General features: G+C 43.6%; 2 protein-coding genes across 8 annotated transcripts in view; one reads left to right on the top strand and one right to left on the bottom strand.

Annotated features, from left to right (window-relative positions):
• The first annotated feature begins 62 nt into the window (after window positions 1–62).
• LOC118313768 (golgin subfamily A member 7) lies at window positions 63–20,125 on the top strand. 5 transcript variants are annotated; one of them, XR_004794509.2, is made up of 8 exons: window positions 63–187; window positions 2,121–2,246; window positions 5,397–5,549; window positions 7,023–7,188; window positions 7,468–7,557; window positions 7,851–7,898; window positions 8,650–8,706; window positions 13,342–14,887. XR_004794509.2 is itself a non-coding variant. In XM_035639562.2 (7 exons), the coding sequence occupies exons 1-6, from the start codon at window positions 179–181 to the stop codon at window positions 8,685–8,687; spliced, it is 540 nt and encodes a 179-aa protein (XP_035495455.1). In that variant the 5' UTR covers window positions 63–178; the 3' UTR covers window positions 8,688–8,706; window positions 18,159–20,125. The 5 variants fall into 5 exon arrangements, 4 of the variants coding, with proteins under 4 accessions (XP_035495455.1, XP_035495454.1, XP_035495457.1 ...); XM_035639562.2 differs by lacking the exons at window positions 7,468–7,557; window positions 13,342–14,887 and adding an exon at window positions 18,159–20,125; XM_035639561.2 differs by lacking the exon at window positions 7,468–7,557.
• A 93-nt stretch (window positions 20,126–20,218) lies between these two features.
• loxl2b (lysyl oxidase-like 2b) overlaps window positions 20,219–26,519 on the bottom strand; it is a 32,891-nt gene continuing 26,590 nt past the window's right edge. For all 3 annotated transcript variants that reach the window (XM_035639559.2, XM_035639558.2, XM_035639560.2), the window contains exons 9-14: window positions 25,329–25,494; window positions 24,813–25,053; window positions 23,587–23,702; window positions 22,783–22,919; window positions 22,566–22,677; window positions 20,219–21,746 (exon numbers count right to left, since the gene is read on the bottom strand). In XM_035639559.2, the coding sequence (XP_035495452.1) occupies window positions 21,676–21,746; window positions 22,566–22,677; window positions 22,783–22,919; window positions 23,587–23,702; window positions 24,813–25,053; window positions 25,329–25,494 (843 nt within the window). In that variant the 3' untranslated portion in view covers window positions 20,219–21,675. The remainder of the gene's footprint in view (window positions 21,747–22,565; window positions 22,678–22,782; window positions 22,920–23,586; window positions 23,703–24,812; window positions 25,054–25,328; window positions 25,495–26,519) is intronic.

Here is a 26,519-nt window from a genome sequence, read left to right on the forward strand (position 1 = left end):
TTGGGCCACGAGAATGTGAAAAGGCGTCAGAGCTCAATTGTTTGAAAGGATTTCCCTTTGTTTCGACAGTCTTCTGCACCCGGAACCTCCACCACTAAACGAGTTCCACCTCGGAAGGGATATGCGGTAGTACACGCTAACAGCTGCTAGCGGAAGATAAACAGAACCCTTACTCAACATGGCAGAGGCAAGTTAACACTGATTCTCAACCTTGCTCTTTCTATACGGCGGTAGTTTGTGAACAATCTCGCCCTGGTGTCACGTATTAATATCATGTCCTCTGTAATAATGTGTCAAAATAAACACGAGCACAGTTGAGCAGCGTTAGCCTGCTAGCTCGCCGGTCGTTCGGTTACTTGGCTGGCGATAGTGCTAACGTGCGCTAACGTTAGCGACGAGATGGGCTGTTGATAAATCGACTCGTGTAGGAAATAGAGGAATGTTTTATACCCCAGCGAGGAGCCGAGCTGTGTGCGGAGGCCACAGGACCAGAGGAAACGACACTGGCTCCCGGGGAACGAGTCTGTGGGCACCGCGTTACAAAGCAGAGATCTCATTCAAAACCTCCGCAGACGGAACTGTTCTGGCATGCGGGTGCACGAGATGGTGGCGCAGTTCATCCAATTCAGCAATTAATAGAGACGCCGAATGAATCCACACACGTGATCATCAGTCAGGTGACAAAAAGGAAATCACCTGGTGTTCACACTTTGAGGAAAAGGAAAGTGGCACATTTCAACCACAAGGCAGTTCAAAGTGCTTGACATGAAACATTCACAGCAATATGGGAGAAACAGATCAAATCACATTCAACTACAATGATTAAAACACGTGAAAGTAGAATAAGACAGGCGATAAAACAATATATATATATATATATATATATATATATATATATATATATATATATATATATCATTCATTCATTCATTCATCGTCTACCGCTTTATCCATTTAAGGGTCGCGGGGGGTCGCTGGAGCCAATCCCAGCTAACATTGGGCGAGAGGCGGGGTACACCCTGGACAGGTCGCCAGCCTATCGCAGGGCATATATATATATATATATATATATATATATATATATATATATATATATATATATATATATTACTGTGTTGGGCATTGGACCTACGGACATAAGCTCAGGCTGGGGAATATTGCAATGGATATTTTATTCCAATGTTTTCCCGATGCTGTACGGACCAAATAATTGGACCATTAATCTCTAAAAAATAATAGAATATTATTATTATTATCATTATTATTATTATTATTTGCAGCTCTAAACCTGCAACGCTCCTATTCAGAGCCTGTCGCGATAATTACATTATCGACTTATCGTACGATAAATTAATATGAACTCAATCATTTTTATTGACCTCAATAACAGCCATCGTGTCTACATGCATGTGTGTTGAAATAAGAATGACTGTTGACAACAGTCCAGCAAAGTTTTACTGCTTTTGTCCTCTCATCTTTCTCGTCCTATGATTAATAAATTACTGGTTTGGTCTATGAATGTCAGAAAATATGGATTTCTTTGTATTTTCTCTGAAGGCCCCATGTCTTCAAATTGCTTGTTTTGTCTGAGGCCTAAACGCAAGTGTAAACTGTGGATAACTTTTCTCTCAGCAGCGACACGAATCATGTAGGACTCGCATACGCAACGAGCGAGCTCACATGATTCAATATTTAAAAAATGACTATAATATTGTTTGTCGCAATTATTTCTGGGACAATATATATCGTGCAACAAAAAGTAGTTATCGTTACAGGCCTACTCCTATTATGGAATGCCAGAATAGTTTCCTGTAAAAACAAAAGCTCTGCTGAATAGTTGTGCAACTTGAAGATACATTTCCTCCCCAGCATGTACTAAACAATTAATCAGTCTAAAAAAGTTGCCTTTTTCACTGCATCCTGCTTCGTCGAAAGTCTTTGAGACGCTACAGCGACGCGGTAAAAACAAGGACCTTGTCTAAGATGATGGATGATGGCTACAGTACAATTTATAAGATTGTGACATAAACATGTGCAAGTTGGAATTTGTTTATATTTTCGGTTGTCACACAAAGAAAAATCGCAGAGATGATTAAAGTCGTGATGTCCTGTTCCCACAGACCCACAGCTTGCAGGACATGAGGCAGCAGGCGGCCGTCGCTGCCAAAGTCTTCATCCAGAGAGACTACACGAATGGCACCGTGTGCCAGTTCCAAACCAAGTTCCCCTCCGAGCTGGAGACCAGGGTACGTTACACCTCCTCACTGTGTTGCTCAGAATGAGTTGTTCCATCGCACCAGCACATAAAAAAATAGTTGGCAGAACACCGTTGGCTTCACACCCCCCACGTCGTCCATTACAGTCGTGATGTTTCTGCTCTTTAAAAACCTCATTCTGCTGGTATTACACACACACACACACATGTACACACGTCTGAACTGACCGCTTGACTTTCTCATGGACTCTTCTGTTGAGCTGTGACCTTAATTTCATGAAAGTCCAGGGCTTCTGAGAAGCAGCATGTGATAAATGCCACTAAAAAACATAAATTATATAATTTCTCTAAAAACAAATCTCCTTATCTGCATACAGTTGAGACAGGCTTTGTTTTAATGCTGAATATTTAGCAGATATGAATATGTACGTTATTTTTCTTACTTGTGTAGGAGAGCCAAGAATTTCCATTTTTTCCTTTGTGTCTTTAATATACTAAACATATATGCTCCCTCTCACAACGTGACTCATCTGCGACGGGGGGGGGTTCACACACTACACGATCCTTTACCTGGAGAAATGTCTCCAAAGTTACACACAAAAACGCACGCGAGAAGTGACACGGGAAAATATGCGATACACTCGCGAAACAGGAATTGTTTCTCACATTTTCACGATGGATGTCAAAAAGAAACTGTTCAATATAATGCAGGATACTGATATGTTGACAGGTCAGAAATAGGAAGTACTTTGAGGGGACGCTCTCTGTATTATGTGGCGGGAGAGAAATAGCTTGATGAGTCATAGTGAAAACGCTCAACATGACAGAAAAAAGCCGCACATATAGTCTGCGAGATGATTTGTTCAGAAACACGGAAAAGGCAGAGAATATGGGTGAAGAGCGTGGTCGTGTTGTTGATACACTCACTGTCTGTCACATCACAGCTCGCGCTGCAGGAGATGGCTCCCCGCTGGTTTCCCCGACTTGTCCAGATATTTATCCTGCTAGATAAGATAGATCACTGAGCGCTGGTGACCTTCCCATCATGCACTGAGTGAAAGCAGAGAAACACCCTGGTCTGATCACTTGTCTCTCACAGCACAGATAATGTATGTTGATTCTTCAAGTACATATGGGTTTACATGTGAAGACGTAAACCCAGGATCTCTTTGCTTTGAGTTTGCAGTTGAACCCTCTGAACCCCTCAGCCTGATCAGTTTCGATGCACTTAAGCTGCAGACGCTCGCCACGCCGACCCAGCTTTTTCTCTACTTTCAGTTATGAAGAAAAATATTACCACAGCTGCTAAAGAAAATTGATCATCGTTGTAATTTTTCAAGAAATCCCTGCTGAACGGTGCATTTATCGCAGCAAACTGTCCATGTCGTGTTGTACAGTCACTGTTTTGGGCCGTAAAAAACTAAAAGCTGAAATCAGTGGTGAACATGGAGCCAGAAGCGAAAAAACACCGTCAGCGACCTCTCCCGAGGACTGTGTCCTTATCTCAACCGCAGTGGAAGTGGGTTGCGAGCAGGAATCGGTAATGACGTGACGGAGGAAGAGCAGGACGCCGAGACGGAACGGGCCCGACGCCACATTAAAGCCGGTGCCAGTCGAACAGTTCAGAGTTCGCAGGCGAAAGGCTGCAGTTTTGAAATACTCACACCACATGAAAAGAGCAGCTTCACAACACACAAACCGCTCACTGCCGGTTTATTGGCACTTCCCCCTTGATTGGGTGGTCTACCGTGTTTTTTTGGGAGGATTTGTTGCACACACACACACACACACACACACACACACACACACACACACACACACACACACACACGCACACACACACAGTTAAACTCTTAGAGAAAACGAAGAATGCTTTTCCTTTGGGAGGTAAGAGCTCAAGTTCCCTTCCATAAAGTATTCTTCCCACGTATATGTTTTAATAATTTGCTGAAATGTCTGTTTATGATATATGCAGTGTGAGGCCAGTTATTCATGTCACTTTGTGAGTTTTTGTTTGCAGAACACGATGATGGAAAAAAACCTCCTGTTCTCTCAGCCGGCATTGTTTAGTTCCAGTATTTGATGTTGCCCCTCTAGTTGGTCCTGATTTTGCGGAGGTCTGCCTGCTGCAACATCACATTCTTGCAGAGAATGATCTGAGGCTGTGGGCTTTATTATTTTTGGTAGCTCTTTCCTGTTTATAGATATTTTTGGGAGATTGTACCAGAACATTGGAAAGCTACAAGTTTTCTAAATGAGTTTGGCAGCTGGCTTCCCGAACCGCTCAAGAGCGTTTCTTTTAAATTGAGAGCTGATTAAATTCCTCATTATATTTAGTCACCGTTACAGTAAAGAAAACGTCCTCATCCTCACCTGTTCACCTTCGCACTCTAAAAAACATATTTGGCTCGAGATGCTCAAGTGGAGAAATGTGGTCCGAATTGCAGCCTCTGAATTGGAAAGATTAGAAGGGAAACAAAGGCTCTGGATAGCAGGTACCAAACAGGCCTAACAAGGCTGTTGTGTTGGGGCTTGCTGTTGCATTCTCCGGGCACAAGGGAGCAGAACATTGGAGGCCCAGGAGGTAGTGGCAAGACACCAGTCGAGTCCAAACGTCCTCCGCCCTCCATCACTCATCCCCGCAGCGAGCTCTCAATCGAGGAATTCTCGAGAAATGTGGTTTGATTATCAGCCAGCCATGGTTCCCAGTTTGTATCCCAAAAATCTGTCTGCAGTCTTAAGGAACCGCAGAGACGAGTCTTTCTCTCGCTCACGGTGCGTCTGTGCCACTGGGAAAGGAGAAACCATCAATATTCCTTCCTGGATTCTCTCTGTGTGTGTCCTGCTGTCAGAGTGTTTCTCCTGTCCGTCGTTAAGTGAAAACATTCACAGATCACGGGGCCAAGGCATCCTAATAATTTCAGGAGGTGTTTCCAGTGCGGGAACGAGGCCCAGAATTCCCTTGATATATGACCGGTCCAAGAAAATTCCGCCTCTTATTTATCTAGAGACGAAAAGCATTTGAGAAAATGATCTGGTGTTACGGAGACGGCGATTCCATCTAAAATTCCGGACAGAGGCAGAACACACATTACAGTGCAGATATACCCCCAGCTCCAATCTTTGTCCAGTTTTATTTTTTAACCCCTGTGCTCTTCCTTTACGTTTCTGTGTGTTGCAGTTGGACAAACAGCAGTTTGAGGAGACGGTGCGGACGCTCAACAACCTGTACGCCGAAGCCGAGAAGCTGGGGAGCCAGTCGTACATTGAAGGCTGCCTGGCCTGCCTCACGGCGTACACCGTCTTCCTGTGTATGGAGACTCATTATGAGAAGGTGATGGACATTTTCCACGAGCAGATCCATGCAGAAATAATGAGAATGCGGCTGGGTATTGACCTTCAGTACTTTTGGAGGAAAGCCAAATTCTTACTGTAGCTGGAGTGGAGATTATGACCATATTTCCTGAAACACGAGTTGTGTTGTCAATACAGTATATGACGAGAAAAGCATTTTGTAAGCACTCAAAAAGTAAGACAAATGAACACCACAAAAAAGCAATAAGACCTGGAGACAATGAAAACCACACAGAATGTTTTTGGTTTCATTGTACAGCAGCAGTTTGTGAAACTTTTAAATCCAGTTTCACAATTATTGACTCAATAAGATCTGAAATAATTGCTAGTCAAACTATAACAACTGTAAGTAACTGTAGTTACCTAATCCATCGACATGATGCTGGTCTTGTAACTGCAGTTCACTTATTGGCCACAATCTGCAATCGTTTTTTCAAAATGTTCCATCTCATATTGTACCTTTTTATGTGAAAAATAGGTTTTATATAGCTCAGAGGTAGGTAGCCAAAAAACATTTATGTACTTGTAACAAAACTGGTGAATAATATGGGCAAGTGTTTACACATTTCACAAGATTCCCAACCTCAACAATAAAGATGCTGGAGGTTTTGGCTTATGTGTGTAGATATTTTTTGAAAACACAATAAATAAATAACATTGCAAATGATTGAGGCGGGTCAGTACTGTAACAAGGCCGTGTGGAATCTTTTATCTTGGCTGTAAATCAAACATCTCATGACCTATGAGAGCTAGTAAATGAATAAGATTAATAGTCCACCCAAAAATACCTTTTGGCCCCGTTCATTAGGAATGGATCAATATATCAGTGGTGCTTTGCAGGAGTGCGCAGGGATAAAGGAAAAAATTGGCTTACTTTGGGCTTCATGAACACTCATAAAATCGTGCATTTTAAATTGACTGGTCATTACCAAGTAAAACTGGAGTCTGTTATTCAGCCCTTCAGCTCAGCACAAGATGGGTTCGCTCACTTAGCTTGTTGCTCACTTAGCCAGACAGAGATTTGTTAATCTGAGTTCAGGTAGCAACAGTTTCTACCGCAGGAAAGCAAGAGCTCCATCAAGATACGTACATTTAACTTAACGTTACAATCGCAAACACGTTCCAGTGCCTTTAACAAACATTGAATCTGAGTCTGTATAACATTTCCACCTCACTAGGAAACTTGAGCTGGTCAACCTCCTCAATAGCTCGTAAAATCTGTTTCCTGACTTTAGGAAGCATACTTACTTTATAATTTCAAGTGTTTTAAATACTGTATATATATATATATATATATATATATATATATATATATATATATATATATATGTTGCTAATAAGAGTTTCAGGGTTCTCAGATTGTCAGAATTAAGTGTATACATTCTCTTGAGTATTCTCTTTTGTATACCTACGTCAAATGGTTTCTGAAACTGTGGTTGTTGTTCCCTTTCAGGTTTTGAAGAAGATCACCAAGTACATTCAGGAGCAGAACGACAAGATCTATGCACCACGAGGCCTCCTGCTCACGGATCCCATTGAGAGAGGCCTGCGAGTTGTATCCTGCACCTCAGTGTCTGTTTTAGCTGGAATATACAGTTTCCTGTCTTCTCTGTCCCATGGTAATATTCCCTCAGCCTCGACTAGATCTCCTGAGCAACACAGCAGGCTTAAACTCTGATTAGTAAGCCTGCATACCTTAGAAACAGCGAAAGGTCAACACCACAGTGTCTGTGGAAGAATTAGCACGTACAGAAAAGAGCGATGATGCATCGAATATTTTGAGCGAAGTCGACTTGTTAATCATACAGCGAGTTCAGGAAAAGTGAGTGTAATCACGGCACTGTATTAAGTAGAACGAGGAGCTTTCACAATGACCTAATAGATGTGGTGATTTACAGGCCGGCTGCCCCCGCCACGTCTCCGACTGTAACTGCTGGATGGAAATGGAAAGCAGCAGTGTGGGGAGCTTACAGGAAATCCAGCGCTATGTAGGGATACCCTGTAAAAACACCAGATAAAAGTTACTATGTAATCCATAGCATCTGCATAAAATCAGCGGGTGCACCAACATCCTGGCCCGTATATTCAGTGTGTGTGTGTGTGTGTGTGTGTGTGTGTGTGTGTGTGTGTGTGTGTGTGGGTGTGGGTGTGTGGGTGGGTGGGGTGACTCAACATCCCAATTAATTGCAACTGGGCACCAATGGGAGATTAGGGATAACAAAATATGACTGAAATTGTTCACAGCTGAGCTTTGTTACCGCTCTTGTCTATGATTTTACAGTGTCGACTGGGACCTGGATCCTTTCTCAGACACTGTCGAGCTGCGTCGGTGAGTTTGGCACAAGAGCCCCGGGTGATTGACAGGACCGTCTCACCGGAACTGTTTTGTTTTATCATCTGGGTCAATGAAACGTGATGAGTGTATTTGTAATCCCTCCCCTTGTTAAACTGAAACTACTATAGAGATCTAATGTCATGTTGTCACATCCAGATCACTTTCCTCGAGATAAATCAGCATCCACTAAAGCCGTTGCCATAAGAAATTTAAAACCCTTCTTGATTTAAACAGAATTAAACTACGATTACTTTGTAAGCCCAGAAAAAAAGACTCCAGCTCCCATGAAACAGCTGAAAGTCCATATGCATTGGTACTTACTGTCATCATAACCTGGTCACGGCCATATTCATAAAGCTCTCTCTTCTGAAGTAATCGTTGAACTTCATAGTTGTAATCTCTGAAAATTGACTTTTTAATCATACCAGTTAAAAGTCACTGAAGTAAAATTAAGAATAAGTTTAGTAAAACTCAGTTTTCTGTTTATCTGGTACACCTAGCTTGCCCTTAATATCATCCCACTAGATTCTTGAAGGCAAGTCACTTTTCCCACAATTATTTCCAAAAACTGTTCAATCTTCTCTGAAAAAAAAGGGTCAAATATGCACAATTGCTGCAGTATAATTACCGTTTTCTTTTCCTGATGTAAAAGGAAAGGGGAATTCAAATTTCAGTTGGCTTTCATTAAATGTAAGAGGAACCCGACCTTGCTCCAGATGTTTTTGCTTGACTGTATCCTGTTAAGATCGAGGTCACCATCTTCGAAGACAGAAGCCTGACTAGATAAAAGCTGCCACGCACGGTGAGTCTCATAATCAACATTCCCTGTATAACAAAGATTAACACATTCCTACCAGTGCAGGCCTGATGCTCGACTCCTCAATATTCAGTTATGAACAACTTTTTCCTCTTAATATTTGGGGAAATTTTGCAAAGAAGAGGAATAAAAGAGGGATCACTCTTTATATGGCACGACTCGATGACTTTCTTACTTCATCTGTGAGTAAAATTAATTGTTCACCGTTGTTTACCTGCTGTATAGTCAGGAGCGTCGTTTCATAAAACATTTTAAAGGATAATTCAGCTTACTTTTATAGCTTCACATTGTGCAATGCCCGTGCTTTGTCTTAAAGTGACTGTCATCAAACATATATTACATTATAGTTCAAATGTCAATTTCCCTGTTGACTGAGTTTTGTTGGTGCCTGAAAACAAACGAGGACACAATAATTATATCTTGAATAAAAATCAGGCTGATGTACAGAACGTGAAGAAAAGCACAAACTATGACCACAAGCTTATGTTTCATTTGAAAATCGGCCAAATGCCAAACAATTTTTTTCACTTTTCATATTGTTATCAAAACTAGGGATGCACCGAAATGGAAGTTGGCCGAAACCCGAATAAAATGAAACACTTGGCCGAATAACCAAACAGGTTTTTTTAATACAGATTTTTAAATATATTTTGCCAAATTTTTCCCCATTGCAAAAATGTGCTTTTTACTTTTTTGTCTTGATTTTCAAGGGGAAAAAGTACAATTTATAAATATTTATACTTTTTTTTTTTTTTTACATTTCAGCAGACATTATACCAGCAAAGCACAACATAACAAACTAAATAAATTTGAATAAAATAAAATAGTCTTATTTGCCCATGTTGTTAATTAAGGCAGTTTGGATTAATGCAGCAGTGTCATCACGATTCAAAAATCATGATAATCATTATTTTACATGGTATTTTTCTAGTTTATCTTTCTGTCCTCTATTCTTATTTGATTCTTGTTACATTTCCCCTTTGTGCCCCTACACTTCTGTGCTGCTGTGTCAAATTTGAATTTCCCCTACAGGGGTTCAATAAAGGCACATCTAATTTTAACTCACCTGCCAATACTGAAACAATACCCCCTCAAAACCCCCTGTCAACAGGAACAGTAATGGAATGATCGATGACGGAACGTGGAAGAAATGGATCCTCTTCTCCTTTGAAATCTAGATAATGTGCTCAGTATAGCGCAGATCCCTCTGCCAAGGAGTCAGTCTCCTTTAGTGCACTACTGTGGTGAGCAGGTGCTAGACACATTGTTAATGTCAGTTATGTTTATTATTTTCATGCTCTTTAACAATTACAACATAGCGTTTTATTGTTTGTTTGTCAAACTAACTTTACGTAACTAACGTAACTAACTTTACCTTCTTGGTGGAGTTCTGTCTCATACACTTTCTCTGTGATCAATGTTAGCGTCATGCTCATCTTACTCAAACAGCAACACAGGAGAAAAATTCCATTTAATATTCTTGCAATTTCTGTTGAACCTGATTCAATGTCACTTTGATGCCAATTCTCTCAACTGCCAACATAAGGCCCAAACATTTCACAGGTTTCAGATGTGTCCCATCTCCCTTTTCTTCCCTTAGTTTTATTGCAGTGGAAATTAAAGCTTATCCAGAAAGTCACCAAAAATGAATGAAATATGAGGGTGTGCTTATGGTTTGACAAAATGAAAAATGGTTTGGGAAATGTTTTTTCCAAAGAAATACTTGTCAATCCTCCTTCACACCATTAAATAATTAGTTTAACTAAGAGTAGTTATCATTCCATGTCACTTATGATGGACAACATCCCGCCGCATATTTTGTATTGTTTGAATTATCAAACCGCCTGAGACGACAGCACAGTATGTGCATCAACCACAGATGTCTTTTATATATCTGCAGATCTTTCACCCTTGTGGGTTTTGACTCGAGAGCACATCTCATCCCATAAATTCTTTCAATCTCTGGTACAGTAAATCCCTTCTGTTTCTCTTGTGCATAGAAAAAAAAGAAAGGGAAGCTCATTCCATGGTGTCATCCTGAGATGGGCTGGACCCAAATCGTACTGAAAAGCACTTTGTGAAGACGCAGTCTGCAATGCAGAGTTGACGTTACCATCAGGCAGAGTGAAACATACCCCATAAATATTTTACGCCTTGGGGAATGTTGTGTTTGGCAACATGTCTGAGTCTATAGATCCATGTGAATGGATAAACCATTGCCCTACTACCGTACAGATGTATGCGGGGAGTAATGTTCTCCTTTGAAATTCCTAATGAGCACTTTGATTCACATACAGGACCTGTTGGGGAATGTAAACCCAGGTCTTTTATAAGTAGCTGTTGAATGAAGCGTGCACTGGACCGCGCCACGGTCGAAGACAAGACAAACCACAACCAGCCAGCAGACTGAGCACACACACAGTTTATCATGCCATTAAAAGTTGCATTCAACCAAATGACATTGAGCAACTAACTGGTGAACACAATGGAGCATTTAGCTACTACAGCATAGTGCCAGATACATTGCTCAGGTGCATATCTCACATTTGGTCAGATACTGAATTAGCGACACTGAACTTGGTGCTCACCTTCTGGGCTGCTGGGTTGAAGATGGAGTGTCAAGGTTTTAGAATTTTTTGCTTCTTTTTCATATTTGAAGCTTTCCTTCAAAGTCTTCCCTGAGTCTGGAGAGACGTGGATGTTAACAAAGGCGTACAACCGCGAGGCAGTAATTCTTTTTTTGGCTTGAAAGTGGAGAAAAATAAATTAATGTTGACTTGTTATTTTTCTCCCTTTGCCTCCAGTTAAAACAGTTGTCAGTACTAACCTTCATCACATGTCTTAGCAAGCTGCCCTTTTCCCATCCGCTCTCCTCCACCGGTTTGGCTGGGAGCCTCCCAGGTGAAGGTTGAACTGTGTGATGGATCAGCCTCCAGTGGGGCGACTGACTGTGCTGCAGCAAAACCAGACTTGGCCCGCGCAACCCCCCGACCGCTGAGCATTCATTCAGGGGCAGATGGCGCCAAGTCGGTGTCCCGGCAACCCGTCCAAAAGACACTCTGCTCCTGATAAAGTTTTCGCTTGGCTCTGCGTACAAACTCGGCGACTGGCCACAGCACTCCCGCAAACCTGTAAATTAGGCTGCACAAGCATGCACAATATTTAGTGTCAGCGGGGAGCGTTGCACAGGGTCACCATTTGTTTGTTGTTCTGCTCATTGTCTGAAATGAGTTTTGTTTTCTTCTCACCAGTCAAGAATATTTTTACAGCCTAAACTAATAGACATTTTTCATTGAAATCTGTTTTTACACATTTGAAAAAGCATTTTTGTAGCACTTAGGTCAACATACAGTATAATTTATTAACATGTTCGTCATAACTACTGTACCTGACTGAACTTTACTTGTATTTGTTTACAAGACTTAAATCAAATGCTCTCTACAATTGATGCTTGTTGATTTCAAGCATCAACATAGAGATGTTTTTAGTTTGTTATTTAGTTAAGCGAGTTGCCAAACTGTACAGACTAAATCCAAGTGATGTCACGTTAATGTTAGGAACCACTTCAAATAATTTGACTCTCCAACGAATCCTCCAACTCATACGACAAACTGTCATATGTGGTGAAAACGACCATATCAACCGTTTCCTAAAAATGCGCCTCTACCGGTGACAGGAGGTTCACCACACATGATTTTTTTTCCCGGCTCAGAGCATCGTTGGCCTTTATTTGCTTTACCAACACATGGTTGATGAGCTCGTAAGGGTGATGGTTAGGGGTTAGGTTGACATGGCAGAGAATCAGCTCGATCCATTTAAATACACAAACTTGACGGACTTACCAGGTCTTAACTGCCGCTAGAGGTCTACAGTCTTTAAAACTACGACGCGGGTCGTAATACGCTGCTTCGAAAACGACCTTTCTGGTCGTTCTTCTGGTGGAGGACAGTCTCTGACTCTCGGACAACATCACCACAATCATGCAAATGCACAAATCGAATCCAAATTTGCAAAGGTTGGGGAAAATGACACACGGTTGAAGTTGAAGCGATGAAAAAGTCTGGAGCATCAGTCGAGGGTTAAGCTTGGAAAGTTGGTGTCAGTTGAAGTGTTACTCGCTGGAGACGCTTGACACGTCAGTGTGGCGAGAGAACCAAGTGCAGTCAATCAAACTGTCGGCGGACGACTTAAGAGGCAGCTTGAGTCAGTTTGTGTGCGTTTACAATTGCGGTGTAACCACGAAATCCCGAGAGGTTACAAAGTGTCGTTTTGAACTGTAAAGGAGTCGGCATTTAAAGTAGTCAAAGGTTAGTTGAATATGGTGTCAGCACTTGAGCAGCTTAAGTTTCTGGCTGAATTGGACTCTGGCAGTTGAAATGTCAGTTTGAGTAGAAGTCCGTCTGCTTAGATTTGTACTTATTAGCATTATTAATAACCCTATTCTATATAGGTGCATGCTGACACCTGCCATGGTTTACTCACTCTCCTCCAGTGCTGTGGTTATCCTTGTTCATCACACAGGTTTTGTCTTGCTATGACAACAAGACGGTCTGTTGCGAAAATGTCTTATTTCATCCCGACCCAGTGTCACGTTACCAACTAATCTTTGTGTTTGTGTAGCCGCTGTTCAGCTGAGCGGAGCGGCCCAGCACCAGTGCCCACCTCCTGGAGGGACCACCCAGACCTGCACCCTTAATACTGCGTCTCTACAATCTGTCCCTCTCCACTTCCTGTGCATGTCCCGTTCAGAGGATGCTCTGTGACCCAACTTTGATACCTCGTACCCGTTGGTATCTTATTTTATCATTGCGTGTGACATCCCTGTCTCCATTTAATAGTTTGTAGTCTAAGTGTGCTATGTTTAGTTGGACAAAGGCAAAGAATGTTGTGAAAACCTTACAACTCACTTTCACAATTTATTCATGTCCCTCGTCCGGGGAGGTAATTATCCTTTGTTCGTTTTGGACTCAAAGGTTTATGATTATAAGTGCTTTTGGAAATATGAACTTTTAAATATGTTTTGATGTTTCCTTTATTGAATAATGAAGCCAGCACACAGGGTAACGTATTTTTAAGTCATTCAGCTAAACCCATGCTTTAAGTGATTGTCTTGGCTGAAATCTAGAAATAATCTAATAAAGAAGTAGGGAGATTCTTCATGTATCTTTTTAAGGGTGCTCAGATCTGAACCCCCTTCGTGCATGTGTCCTTTGTAGGGGTTTGACCTTTTGGTTAACTGACGGCTGAACCTCGTCAGGCTCCAAACATTCCAGTCAAAACCATTGTGGATTCAAATATTCATGTGCATTTCTCCTATTTGTGTGCTGATTCTAGAGATTCTTCTGTTGCTCCCTGAAAAGCCAAAACGTGCGCTCGCTTTGTATTTAGCATGCACTATTGTTAATGATGCTCCCTGTGTCATGGGTATTTTTTCATTTAAACTGTGCCATGCATAGTGTTTGGTGACTGCTGTTGAAATGAGCATATACGTATTCATATATTAGTGACGTTGCCTTCGACTGTATTAAAAGTGCTCTTGTAAGTTGACAGTGCCTGTAATGGTTTTGAACGTTGCCTTTGTGTAAAGTCTAAAGGCCTGGTCGCACCAGGATGTCCAAATTTGCGGCAATATTTAATTTTATTCCAGTGGAATCAGGTGTGATTGGGGTTGAGACGTAGAGACGTGACGAGCATTTTCGTTGCAGCACTTTCTGGTGCGACCGGGTCTAAACGGTGAATTGATGTCAGCCCCTGGACTTTGTTCTCTTATTTCTAACGAGCAGCTGAATCCGAAGACTGTGATGCTCAAGTGTCTGTGACTTAAACAGGGTGAAGCTCAGTATATCAGTGAAACATATACTGTAGTACATACGGCTGGAAGTGTTTACATACTCTGACGTCTTGTGAATGTGGTGGGCAGAAACGCATCTGGAGCATTTTGATTATGATGTAACTACATGTGAAAGTATGGATTTCTTTTGTTTGGCGTAACTAAAGGATGGACACAGTTTTGTAGATTAAGTTTCATTAATCATTTTTGATTTAGCTCATATTTAATCATCAGTTAATTGAACTGTTCTAGGTTCTTTTGTTTTCAATTAAAATCCAAATGTTTTATTAATCCCCAAGTTGTACGCTCCCGAAATAAAAAGGTGTACATATTTTACACTCTGCTGGCCCCTGGTGTCGTGTTGGAGTTGAGCGTTAATGCATATTTCAGATTTCACACACACACTTGAGAGACGAGCCGAAGGAACTCCAGGGCTTCGTTTCAACTTGGTCTGTTTTCAAGGGCGGTATGTTGGGTTGTCTCTAAGAGTTATTTCGCAGGAAAGCTCGCCTGAGTCTACCAGCGCCGCACTATTTCTCACGGCGCAGGTGAACCCTGACCAGATGAGGTTACGTTCTCACAGGAAGAGCAGGGTGATGCATTGAGGAGGCCAACCATCCTTTAGCTGAGTGAACCTGGGCTTAAGTTGATGGATCTCCAAACTGATCTTTGTCTAAGGACGGCAAGATAAAAAAAGATCCTGGCGGATCAGTGAAGTTTCATTGCGTAACATGATGTACTGTACATTAAACCGGCGATGGGATCCTCAAGAGATGAAAACCGCATGCAAGTGTTTGAAGAGGGAGAAGCCTCGTGAAAGATTCCTCCGACTGCCTCCAACACTGGCCCGTGCAACGAGAGGAAGATTCATCGGGGCCTTTATCTGGAGTCAGTGACGGAGCTCCTCGTGCTGTCGGCGTTCTTCTGAAATAAGACCACATTTCCCAGACACGATTACAGTCCGTGGCGAAGATCAAAAGGCCTTCTTTCACCTTGAAATAAATCAAAAGAACGTGTTAAAGCTCGTTTCGTCTCTCCCTCTCCCGTCAGTGATCAGCTGAAACGTATCCTCTGTTTCACTGAGACCATGTCTCTGCAATACACTGGTGCTACAATGTAAAGTGCCTTCATTTGTGTTGGTATGGCGCCATACAAATAAAACTGCTACTGCAACAAGATGGTGCGGACCGCACCACACAACACTGCGAGCGCAGTTCGTGAACATCACTCGTCGACACCTTAAAGCTACAGTGTGTGATACGTAGAAGAAGTTATTCACAGAAATTGGAACATATGTGTTCATATATGTATAATCACGATGTTTTCTCGTCAACTCTGAATGAGTTAAATACAGTTCCATGAGGCGGACCCGACCTCCGTGTGAGTCGCCCTGTTTGCTACGTCGTGTTGAATACGGTTGTTGAACTAAACGGTTGCAGAATACGCCACATTCGCGTTCGCTGTCGGTAAAATTGCAAACCGCAACCAACTGAGCGACCGACAGGGGGACACTTTATGGCGGCGCACCGCCGATTCCATACCTGGTTTCCGGGAGCGTCTGAAAAATTCAACGCCAACGCGACGTATTCTGAACCGTCGGAGCAAACGTGGAGACTCTCACGGAGGTCGGGTCCACCTCATGTGACTATGTTTTACTCATTCAGAGTTGATTATACAGATATGAACACACAGTTATGGACAATGTATTCAATTTCTGTGGATCAGTTCTTCTAAATATTACACACTGTGGCTTTAAGAGACGTGCTAGCGGGTGGCGCTGCAACCCCGCGGTTTACAGCTAGTGGTTAGTGCGTCGGGCTCCCATACCCGAGGTCGTGGGGTTGGCGGTCCCGGCCCGAGCAGTAAAATGACGACAACAACAACAACAACGATGCTTTGTCCAGAATCGCTTACTGCCCCTTTAAACCCGTCCTGTGTCTCTCTGGGTCTGTGGCCGCTGCCCAGAAAAACCGATGATGTGCCTTGTGGGCTCAGAGCGGCCCCGGGCCCCCAGGCCCGGGGGCCTGCACCTTCGTGGGGTTTACTGGTCTAAATCCATCGAAAAGAGTCTGCGGACGCAGGGGAGGACACGGCAACCCCTGTGCTGGTGCCCACCCAGTGCCTGCGGATTACAAACCCCCTCAAAAATTGGACCTTGAGTCGAGATTTCCGAGATGTCAGGCTTTGCACATACGGCTGTGTTAAATCTTTATGGTTACTACATTCCTCCTGATCTCATTCTCTTTATTTCACACCATGAGCCACGTACTGGTTTGTGTGTGTGTGTGTGTGTGTGTGTGTGTGTGTGTGTGTTTCCACCTCATTACTGCCTTTGTGTTTTTTTTGGTTTTATTTGACTCACAAACCCTTGAAAGGAAACCTGAACCTGGAACAGAGTAGCACGCTGTGGAGATCTGATCTCAGACGAGGCTTTGTGTGGACCGGAGAGGGATAAAAAAATCGAATGTTCCGTTGCTGTGCACAAGCAGCCAAAGTGGATAAATGAGTGAATAATAATAAATTGATAGTAATTGCTTTCTTTTATAAAGCCAAAGAAATGGGGGGGGGGGGGGGGGGGGGGGGGGGGGGGGAATGAGCCAATCATGTGAGAATGCGATGGAGTTTTTGACACAGACAATCTGGACATGTGATCAATCCTTCGTGAGGTCACATACGAAGGATGCGCTGTATTTTACAGTTAGTCCCACTGTAATAAACTGAGGTTTCCAGCTCCACAGGAAGCCGCGGCCCAGATACGGAACTTGCTTTTGAAAACTCATGAAACCGTTTTTCATCGGGCGACCCCCTCTGTCCTCTCCTTTCTGCCAACCATCGTCTCTCGCTGTTTCATCACGCCGACAGCGAGGGATCGCTCACTGAGTGGAAAACAACAGGCACGTGTCTTCGCGTGTCAATGTAGGGTCACTTCAGATCAATGTGAAATATAATATGTGAAAAGTATTTGAGTCCCAAGACGTTCAGCAGCACAACTTACAGATCATGAATTTCTAGGCAAACAGTAACAGCCAATCAGGAGGAAGCTAGATTACAGCTGCTCATCTACATATATGTTTAGGTAAAATGTTTTTGTTTTTTTATGCGCTGAATATTAACTTGTGCACCATAAAGCAGAAGCGAGAGAATAGATACAACAAGCCCTAAGTATATATTATCTGATATTCAGGTTGTGTATTCGACCTGTTCTTCATTCTCCTTCAATCGTCTGCGAGTGTCTGAGGCCCAAGTTGACTCATGCAGACTCTGACCAACGTTCCCAGAGATTACATAAAAAATCCTAAAACACAGAGAAAAAGTAACCAGGTTTTTTCTTGTACATGCAACAGCTGTTTGGCCTTTCGCTGGTGGCAAAATTGCACTAATTGTGCTACTGTAATCTCTGCATGTGGCACTCTTATCTCCGTTGTTATGTGACTGGGCCTCCCTCCTTGTTTTCTAGAATACTCAATTATACCCAGCAATGATATGAAAAAAAGCTAATCTCAGGCAGAAGTAGCAGCGATTATGATCTCATGTTCTTGTGGCCCATGAACCTGCGCCTGTATGCATCTACTGTATACTGCTCAAACGTCTTTGTGTGTGCATGCAGAAATCCTCTGTCTGGCTCCTGGCTCCTCCCTCTGCGTCATCCAGCTCACTTTGGGACTGCAGGACAACAGATTGCCCAGAAAACAGGAGACGGTGCGTCTGGCTTCACTCCAACGTCCACAGCCCGTGATTTAAAGGCCACATGAAGATTCGGGGCAGCTCACCGCGTCGGTCCCCGAATGACTCCACTTATGACAACTGCAATTCATCGGCTCTCGGGTTTATTGGATGTGCTCTGGCAGGAAAAAAAAAAGGCGTAATTGTACTTTACTGTAAACATCCCTCCCCCTGTCACCAGCGGCCTTTGAAATGAGATCTGCCTTGTGGCGGACGGGGAAACAGAAGATTGCGCAGTATGTGGACGCGCCACTCGTATTGTTTGGATGAAGCAGCCTTGGCCCACAGCTGTGTTCTCTCCCTGTCTTCGTGTGGCTTTCTGGAACATGCATACGGATCAGAATCTCCAAATACCTGCAGGAGGCCGCGTGTGTGTGTGTGTGTGTGTGTGTGTGTGTGTGTGTGTGTGTGTCTCATCCACAATGCATCCTGGGATTGTCCCCCTGACAGAGAACAAGACAAGTGTTCAGTGACTGGACGAATAGGTTCCCACTTCTATTATGGAGCAGAAGACAAAACTGCACTATATGTTTTGACCACAAGAGGTCAGCGTCGTGCCAGTTTAGACTCCTGTTGGAATAGAGCACGCAACGGACGGTCCTTCGCCATGGTTACCATCAAGGTCACACAGGTCATATTGTATAGTACTTTTGGGTCATCGTGTAGAGAAACTCTGGGACAACTTTACCCATAAATGCACACAAGTAAAGTATATTCAGTTATAGTTTTAGAATGAATCGTGCATGATTCATATGAATAGAACATCTTAAAGTCTCATGTTTGGTCACAATGATCTGGGGTAGAGATTGACACCTCTTCACTGGCAGTAGTGCAGTTGCTATATAAATGCAGTTCATGTAATATTCACCCAGTTTAGCTCCACTTTAACCAGCTAAAGCATCAAATGAGACGCTTAAATGTTAAAGCTTCGTGTCTGTGTTTTCTGTGTGTGTGTGTGTGTGTGTCCGTCTTGTGGAGGGCACTCGTCGCGGTCGGACCGCCCGGACAGCATGAAGACGTGGGCCTCGCCGGGACACGTCGCCAGATTATTCTACCAGTTACACGGAAAGTGCAATATTAATAAACCTGGTCCTCCGTTTTGCCTGCTTGGTCCAAAAATGCACCACCGACCCGGACAAAAAATTCATTTGTATAGATAGGATTTAACAGAGGGTGTTCATTTGGATACACTTCCTTCATATCAGGAATCCACATCAGATGAAAAAATTATATATATTATGGGAGTGTGATGTGTGTGTGTTTTGAATTGTTGAATAGTTCCTGACTTATTTACTGTAAGCACGGCCCCTGCCCTCGTTTACAGTATACTGTATACTGTATACAGTATACTGTATTACAGTATATTCCATACGGTGTGCAGGTGCCGTTTAATGATGCTGTCGGAGCTGAAACATCACATAAAACTAACATTCTCTTCTCAAAGCAGACAAAAGAAAATATTCAACACTTTTGTAAATTCAACTGAAGACATTTTCAAAAACCCTTATGATGCTTTCGTAAGGCTTCTGAGACTTTTCAAGATCCGCCCATAGCCTGTAATTGTGTTTCAACGATTCTATGTTGGCGTCAATGTTTCGCACGTGTGTCTGCATGTCAGGTAACTAGGGTTAGCAGACAGGCCCCTCTCTTCCAGGTCCCTTGTTTGGTAGTGGAACCTTGAAAGCACCGAGATGGGTTTGCACTGTATGTATATATATATCCCTATAATTTCTTCAAAATGCAGTTTTTGTGGCCTTTCTTTGCATTTGTTTTGTCAGATAAAGATGCGAAAACATGCTTAATGTAAATGTGAAGATGATCTCCAATAAAATATCAGCTACCCGTAGTGAATCACAGTTCTCGTAATGGAAAACGGTCGGTGAAAAGCAGAATGATGCCAACATTAAAAAAAGAAAAGAAATGAAGACCACGGACCAGCAAACATTGGTTGCTCCATAACTCTGACCTTTATTAATGATTGAACACACGAAGCACGTCGCTTCCTATGCTCAGTTCAAGTATACTGTTCGTATACACAATGTAGCTGTTCCACATGTACCGTACCCTCAGAAAACAGAGGACCAGTTTGATAGCACCATTATAAAAAAAGTACAATAAAAATAGGATTCACACACACACACACACACACACACACATTATTGTTCAAACACAAAAGGGATAAAACTGCGAAAAATCCGAAGCCTCCCCGACAGCTTGTCGCCGACGGGGGTCGACTGTTTAAACGTGGCGATGGTGATGGTGATGGTTTCTGTGTTTCCAAGACAACCAGTAGGGGATGTGAGAGGAAATTATCTTTAAAACGATGCTGCTGCACCAACATTTAGTTTGAAGCATGAAGCACAAATCCAAAATTATTTTTTTTTGTTATTAAATGAATGAGGCCCTTTGGAGAAACGGGGGTCATCCCTATGTTCCCTCAGGGATTCCCCCCCCCCAGATTAGGACCTGTGTTCCCTCGGTGCAAGTTCAATTTCAAGGCAGCAACTCAAGTCTGTTTGACGTCTGGTTGGGTGAAGTCTGTTGGACACATTGTCTTCATTTCTTTTTAATCCATGGAGGTTTTTATACTTATAAAAACTTTCCCAGAGACTAAAAGAAAACTAGTTTAGTTTGTGTCCTACATTAACACGCAGGTGCAGCGCGCTGCAGAGATCCAAACCTGGAAGCTAGAGGACGTTCGGTCCGAGTGACGGATGTCGGCCATTTGGTAACATTTTGTACTGAACAAGGAGGAAAAGAAACACGAGGTCCCACATCAGCTCCAAACACAACATACAGCTACACATGCTACAGATAAAATGGTTATGAAACAATGAATGGCAAGACAGAGTATTGAAAGTCTGAATCTGAATATTTCTTCACTATATCTGACAGAAATTCAGACTTCACGCCGAGACTCCGTCTTCTCCATGTCTGCAGAGCAGATCGAAAGAATAAATTCCCCCATCATAAAAGAAATACAATTAAAAAAAAGACTTTAGCATATGACATTTCAGCCCCGGTATTACAGCTGGACCAGGCAGCTCGGGTCATCAGCCGCCATCAGGGGGTTTGGAGGACTCGGTGGTGCGACAGCTTATTTTGCACAAACTCCGCAGTGACGATGTAAAGTTGTGCCTTCAGCTCAAGTAACTGACTTGCAGAGGAGACGCTGGAGACCTTGTGTAGAATAGTGGAGAGAATCCTGCATTTATTTCCAAACACAGACCGATGCCGTTACTGTTGCCGGGGACTCCTCGCAATCCTCGGGATAGCAACTGGTCAGAGGAAGCTGCTGCCACGCGGATGAAGGGAAAAAAGGAGGGTTGGGGACCGGGACCGGGGGGGGGGGGGGGGGGGGGGGGGTCGGGCCGGTCGACTCCCCTCCTCCAGGTTCGTCTTTACCTGTGGGTCACCTGGTTGTTGAGGAGGCCTGGGAACGCCTGTTCTGTCTCAGTGCTTAATGAGCCACCTAGAGCCGAGCGGCAGACACAGACACGTCAGACAACAAGTACGACACGCGCAGAGGATAGTGAATCCAGGCATTCTGTCATATTCGGGTTGTTTCTCTCTGTCTATTATGAAACTGCAATACTTAATACTAATAATACTTAAAAGAGCTTTCAACAAGGTCTTAAAGCCCCAGTGTGTCATTTTCTGGCGCCATCTGGTGGTAAAGTTGCAAACCGCAACCAACCGAGCGACCGACAGGGGACACTTTATGGCGGCGCACCGACCGATTCCATATCCAGTTTGTGTCAGCGTCTGAAAATTCAACGCGAACGCGACGTATCCTGGACCGTTTAGTTCAACAACCGTATTCAACATACATGAAAACAAAGTTATGGACAATATATAATATTTCTGCGAATACGTTCTTCTAAATATTACACACTGTAGCTTTAACGTATTTATTTGCACATTGAATATTAGCAGAGGCAAGGGATTTTTATTATATATTTATAATCCCATCCCCCATCAGAGCCTATTTGAAGTCCCCTACTTTCCCGATGAAGACCATGAGTTGTGGTTGAAAGCTCCAGAAAATTAATACAACATTTTTCTCAATCAATCAACCAGCTGCCTCTGCGTCGTATATGAGCCTAATGAAATAGGATTACAACTAGTCTCGTGTAACTACCACAAGTATACAGAGATTTTTGAGGTTTAACGACGACCTATGACACGTTATCCTAACGTACTTATGATGCATTATGGGTCATTACATAAATGTCACAGGACAGATTAGAGGATGACATTTCACGGCGACATTGTTCGGATCCAGTCTCACCATTGTGGCAGCTGTACATCCAGACGCGGTGGCCGTCGTATCGACACCTGCATTTCAGGATGTTGTTGGTGTAGTCGGACTCTGGCACCTCGTAGTTGGGATTAATCACGACCTGCGAGAGGCAGAACACGGATGAAGGTTCGAGGCCGGCGCGACTTCCATTGCGTTTTTCTGCTCCTCGGTCGGAGGACGCACGGGGGGGGGGGGGGGACGTTACCTGGAAGATGTAATCTCCGGGTTTGAGCTCGGTGATGTCGATCCACTGGCAGTCGATGTCGTGCCTGTAGGTGTCCCAGCAGCCCACGGTGATGCCCTGCTCTCCAAAGTTGGCGCATTCGTATCTCTTTTCGATACCTGCAAGGAGGCGTGACAGAAGGAGACATTAGGATGGTAGATGATTTTCATATGTCCATCTATATATTTTAGTAAGGACTCTTGACGTTGCTATGCCGAGTATGGCAGCAAGGGGGCGCTCATGTACACACCCTGTGTTTCCGGTCGCCTGACGGATGTAAAAATCCAATATTCACTCTACTCCGTGTAGCTCTGGTTTGGTTTCCCCCAACTTCTACCCCCCACCGTGTTCACCAACTCGTTGCTGAATTAGTAACGAGATGGTGCTTCAAAACATGCTTCAAAAAAAGCTCCTTAATTCCGAGGGGGACTTGCAGACAGGGCGGCGACAGCTAACGCCATCACTCGTGTGAGTTTTGACGCCGGACCATTTCGATCTCCTTATGCAAAGTAGCGCGAGTAAACCCAGCCCGAGGACATCCGCCCGCTCTCCGTCGGACGCGGGCGTCAGCGATGTGCGGAGGATCTGAACACTGACTGCCATTGGCGACTTTGTCCGTAATCTTGTTGTGCGAAAAATACGTGGGGGTTTTTTTGCGTTTGGTGCAAACATGTCACGTCTGATCCCTTGTAAATCATCGATGCGGCTTTTAAAAAACCCAAAAGAATAAACCCCAATGTTGTGACTGTGAAAAGAGAGGATGCTGCTGCAGATCGGGGCCCTCACCTTCATCACACTCTGAGTCCTCCAGGCAAAAACTGGCTTTGTGTCCTTCTGCCACTTTGGTTCCATTGAGGGTGAACAGGTCGTAGAGGGTGAACACCTCCATGCTGTGGTAATGCCTGAACACACACACACACACACACACACACACACACAGAGAAAGACATGTGGTTGTAAAGGCCACACCGGAGTTCATCGAGAGCGGCGCGCGTGGTTTACTGTCGGTCGGATCTCTGCAGCAGAAACAGTTCACACAAGTTCTTGCAATAAAAAGACAAAGTGGCACCCGTGACGCACGGGGTTTTTCTTTACGCGTGGGAACCGCAAAAAAAACAACCCCTCGCACGACACACGGCCAATTACAGGGCAGCGGGACGATTCCGCGCAGAACGCACGAGGCGCAGAGCGCGATGGAGGCTGGTTTTAGTTTCCTCCCCTTCAACTACGGCATGTGGCAACAGGAACAACGTGTCTCTTGATGACGTCTTTCGCTCGGCGATCGCAACAACATTATCCGTGAAGAAAAATGTTCTCATGAGGGACGTTATGGTTGAGGTGTGATTTACGTCTCTGGAATGTGACTGGTTACAGGCGCGAGTTCAGTGTCACTTGATTACACACTTTTTCACCCTCATCAGTGCCTTTTTATCATATTTAGTCTTCACATTCATGTCCTTCATATTGCACATTTGCAATTTCTTTTGCCTCACTTCTTGCACTATTTAGAAATTAATTTATTATATATATATATATATATATATATATACTGTATATATTATGTATCTGTTGTACTTATTGCACCGCGGGTCGGAGAGAAACGCTTTCTGGATTCGCACGTTGCACAATTGACAATAAAGTTTAAAAAAAAGTGTATCTTTGGAAAAGGATTCCTGCCAATAAGGATCACAGACACAAACTTCTGTTGCACTGTGACATTTGGACTGTGGCTCGTGCATATTTGTACATTTCATGCACATTTGCACGTTGCTCAAATATTGTATATATTCCTTAAAAAAATACATTTTATATTTAATCTTTTTGCTGCTTTTTATGCTGTTTCGCCTAAACAATGACAATAAAGATTCTATTCTTATTTCCTCATCTAACGCTTGGAACGATAGCAAAACATACGTATTTACAGCAACGTATATTCTTTATTGCACAAGCGGTTTGCAGCTCTGTGTGGCTGTAAATATCCTCGGTAGGAAGAGAGTCCTTGTGACACTGACCTGTGACAGTCGTGCCACACCCAGGAGTTCCGGCTCGCCTTGGGCCGGAAGTCCGACTGGCCGTTGTTGTGGATCTGGGAGGAGAAGCGCAGCAGGCGGCGGTAGGAGTTGGCCGGGACCTGGCCCGAGGTGGACGACAGACAGTTCTCCTCGTACGCGCACTGCAGCATGAACATGGGCCGGTCCTCCATGTAGGTGGTCTGCTCCACCACCTGGGGGTTCAACACCAGGTCAGGAGCCGCTGTGGGACGGGGGGGGGGACACAGAGAAACATGGGTGTGAGGTCAAATTCTCATTTGCATAGGAAGTTTCCTAAATCTGGTGGGAATGTTCCATTGCTGCCAAATGAAGTGGCCAAAGCTCGAGTCAAAGTAGCATTTCATTTGTCTAAGGACCATCAGGGCATTCAGAACCTCGAAGGGGCCGCAGACAGAACACTGCGTGACTTCTTTCGTCCACAGAGGCCACTCGCCCACGTCACACCAGCACACAGATGCACAGATGTGAGCGTCTTACTCTCGGAGCAGGAGACCCCGGCGGCGTTGCGTCCGCCTCCCTTGGCGCAGCTGAGGTGGGCCCCGTGGTGCAGGCACTGGGACAGCGACATCTCGGTGCCGGAGCAGCGGACGCCGCTCATCGCCACAGGGTCCGCGCTCACCGCCCCCGGCCAGTACCACGTCTCCTGTAGGGAGATAAGCACGAGCCGCTGGTTCAGCGCCGACACGTCATCCACCTCTGTGACCGGACACTGTGACACAACTCTTTCATATTCCCTCACAGCTCATACGCCTGAGTATCTCCTCATATCACAACATGGATGCACTCATAATGTGATCCACTGAAGATATGATAAAGGTGCCTGACTGATTTCACAAAAAGGTTTGCAACGTCTGCAGTGAAAACCTTATTCAAGCAGCATGTTCATTTATACTTATTATGTTATTATTATTCATTTCTGTGAACATGTTTCAGGTCTTCTACCTCGATATGAAATTATCCGTATGCAATTCAGGAGTAAAAGCAAATCCACTAATGAAAATAGTCACGATATATCATTTTACTGGATAATTATTAATGTGTTAATGTTGAAGTGATGCTCAGAATCTTTGTGCATAGATAATACATATTATAATTTATGCCTTAATGTTGCATATTCAACTGCCAAACTCACATTTGTGCTCTTGTTAATATGTTGACAAGATAATGACTTTCACAGTATAATCCCATGAATTGTGAGGAAAGGTGATTCCCCAGAGCAACCACTAGATGGCGCTCCCGATCCTTCTTACAGTGATGTTGGTTGTTGGAGTTGCCTTTTACTAAAAAGAGTATTATTTTTTGTTTAACTTTTTTCTCCACTGGTTACTATGCAGAATGTAATGACCTGATGTAAAAAAATAAAAGAATATTTTCTTGTATTGCAGCAGGCAATACCGTCATAAAGATCCACTCTTTATCCCACAGCTCTACAAACCTCCTCAGAGAGTGACGGTGCGAAGCCCCCTCCTCGCCAACTGTATTTTAATTTGCTTTTACTTTTTACATTTTAAATTTAGCTTCACAAATTTTTTTCCCACAGTTTTAACAAGTTTTCTTTGTCATTTATCATTTTAATATCTGCTGCCGCCGCTTGATGACCTGCCCTGTATGTCCTAGAAAAAAGACCAATGTAACAATCAGTGTATTGTGTGGATTCATGCACATTAT

The sequence above is a fragment of the Scophthalmus maximus genome, chromosome 3, assembly GCF_022379125.1.
Source record: "Scophthalmus maximus strain ysfricsl-2021 chromosome 3, ASM2237912v1, whole genome shotgun sequence".
Lineage (NCBI taxonomy): Eukaryota > Metazoa > Chordata > Actinopteri > Pleuronectiformes > Scophthalmidae > Scophthalmus > Scophthalmus maximus.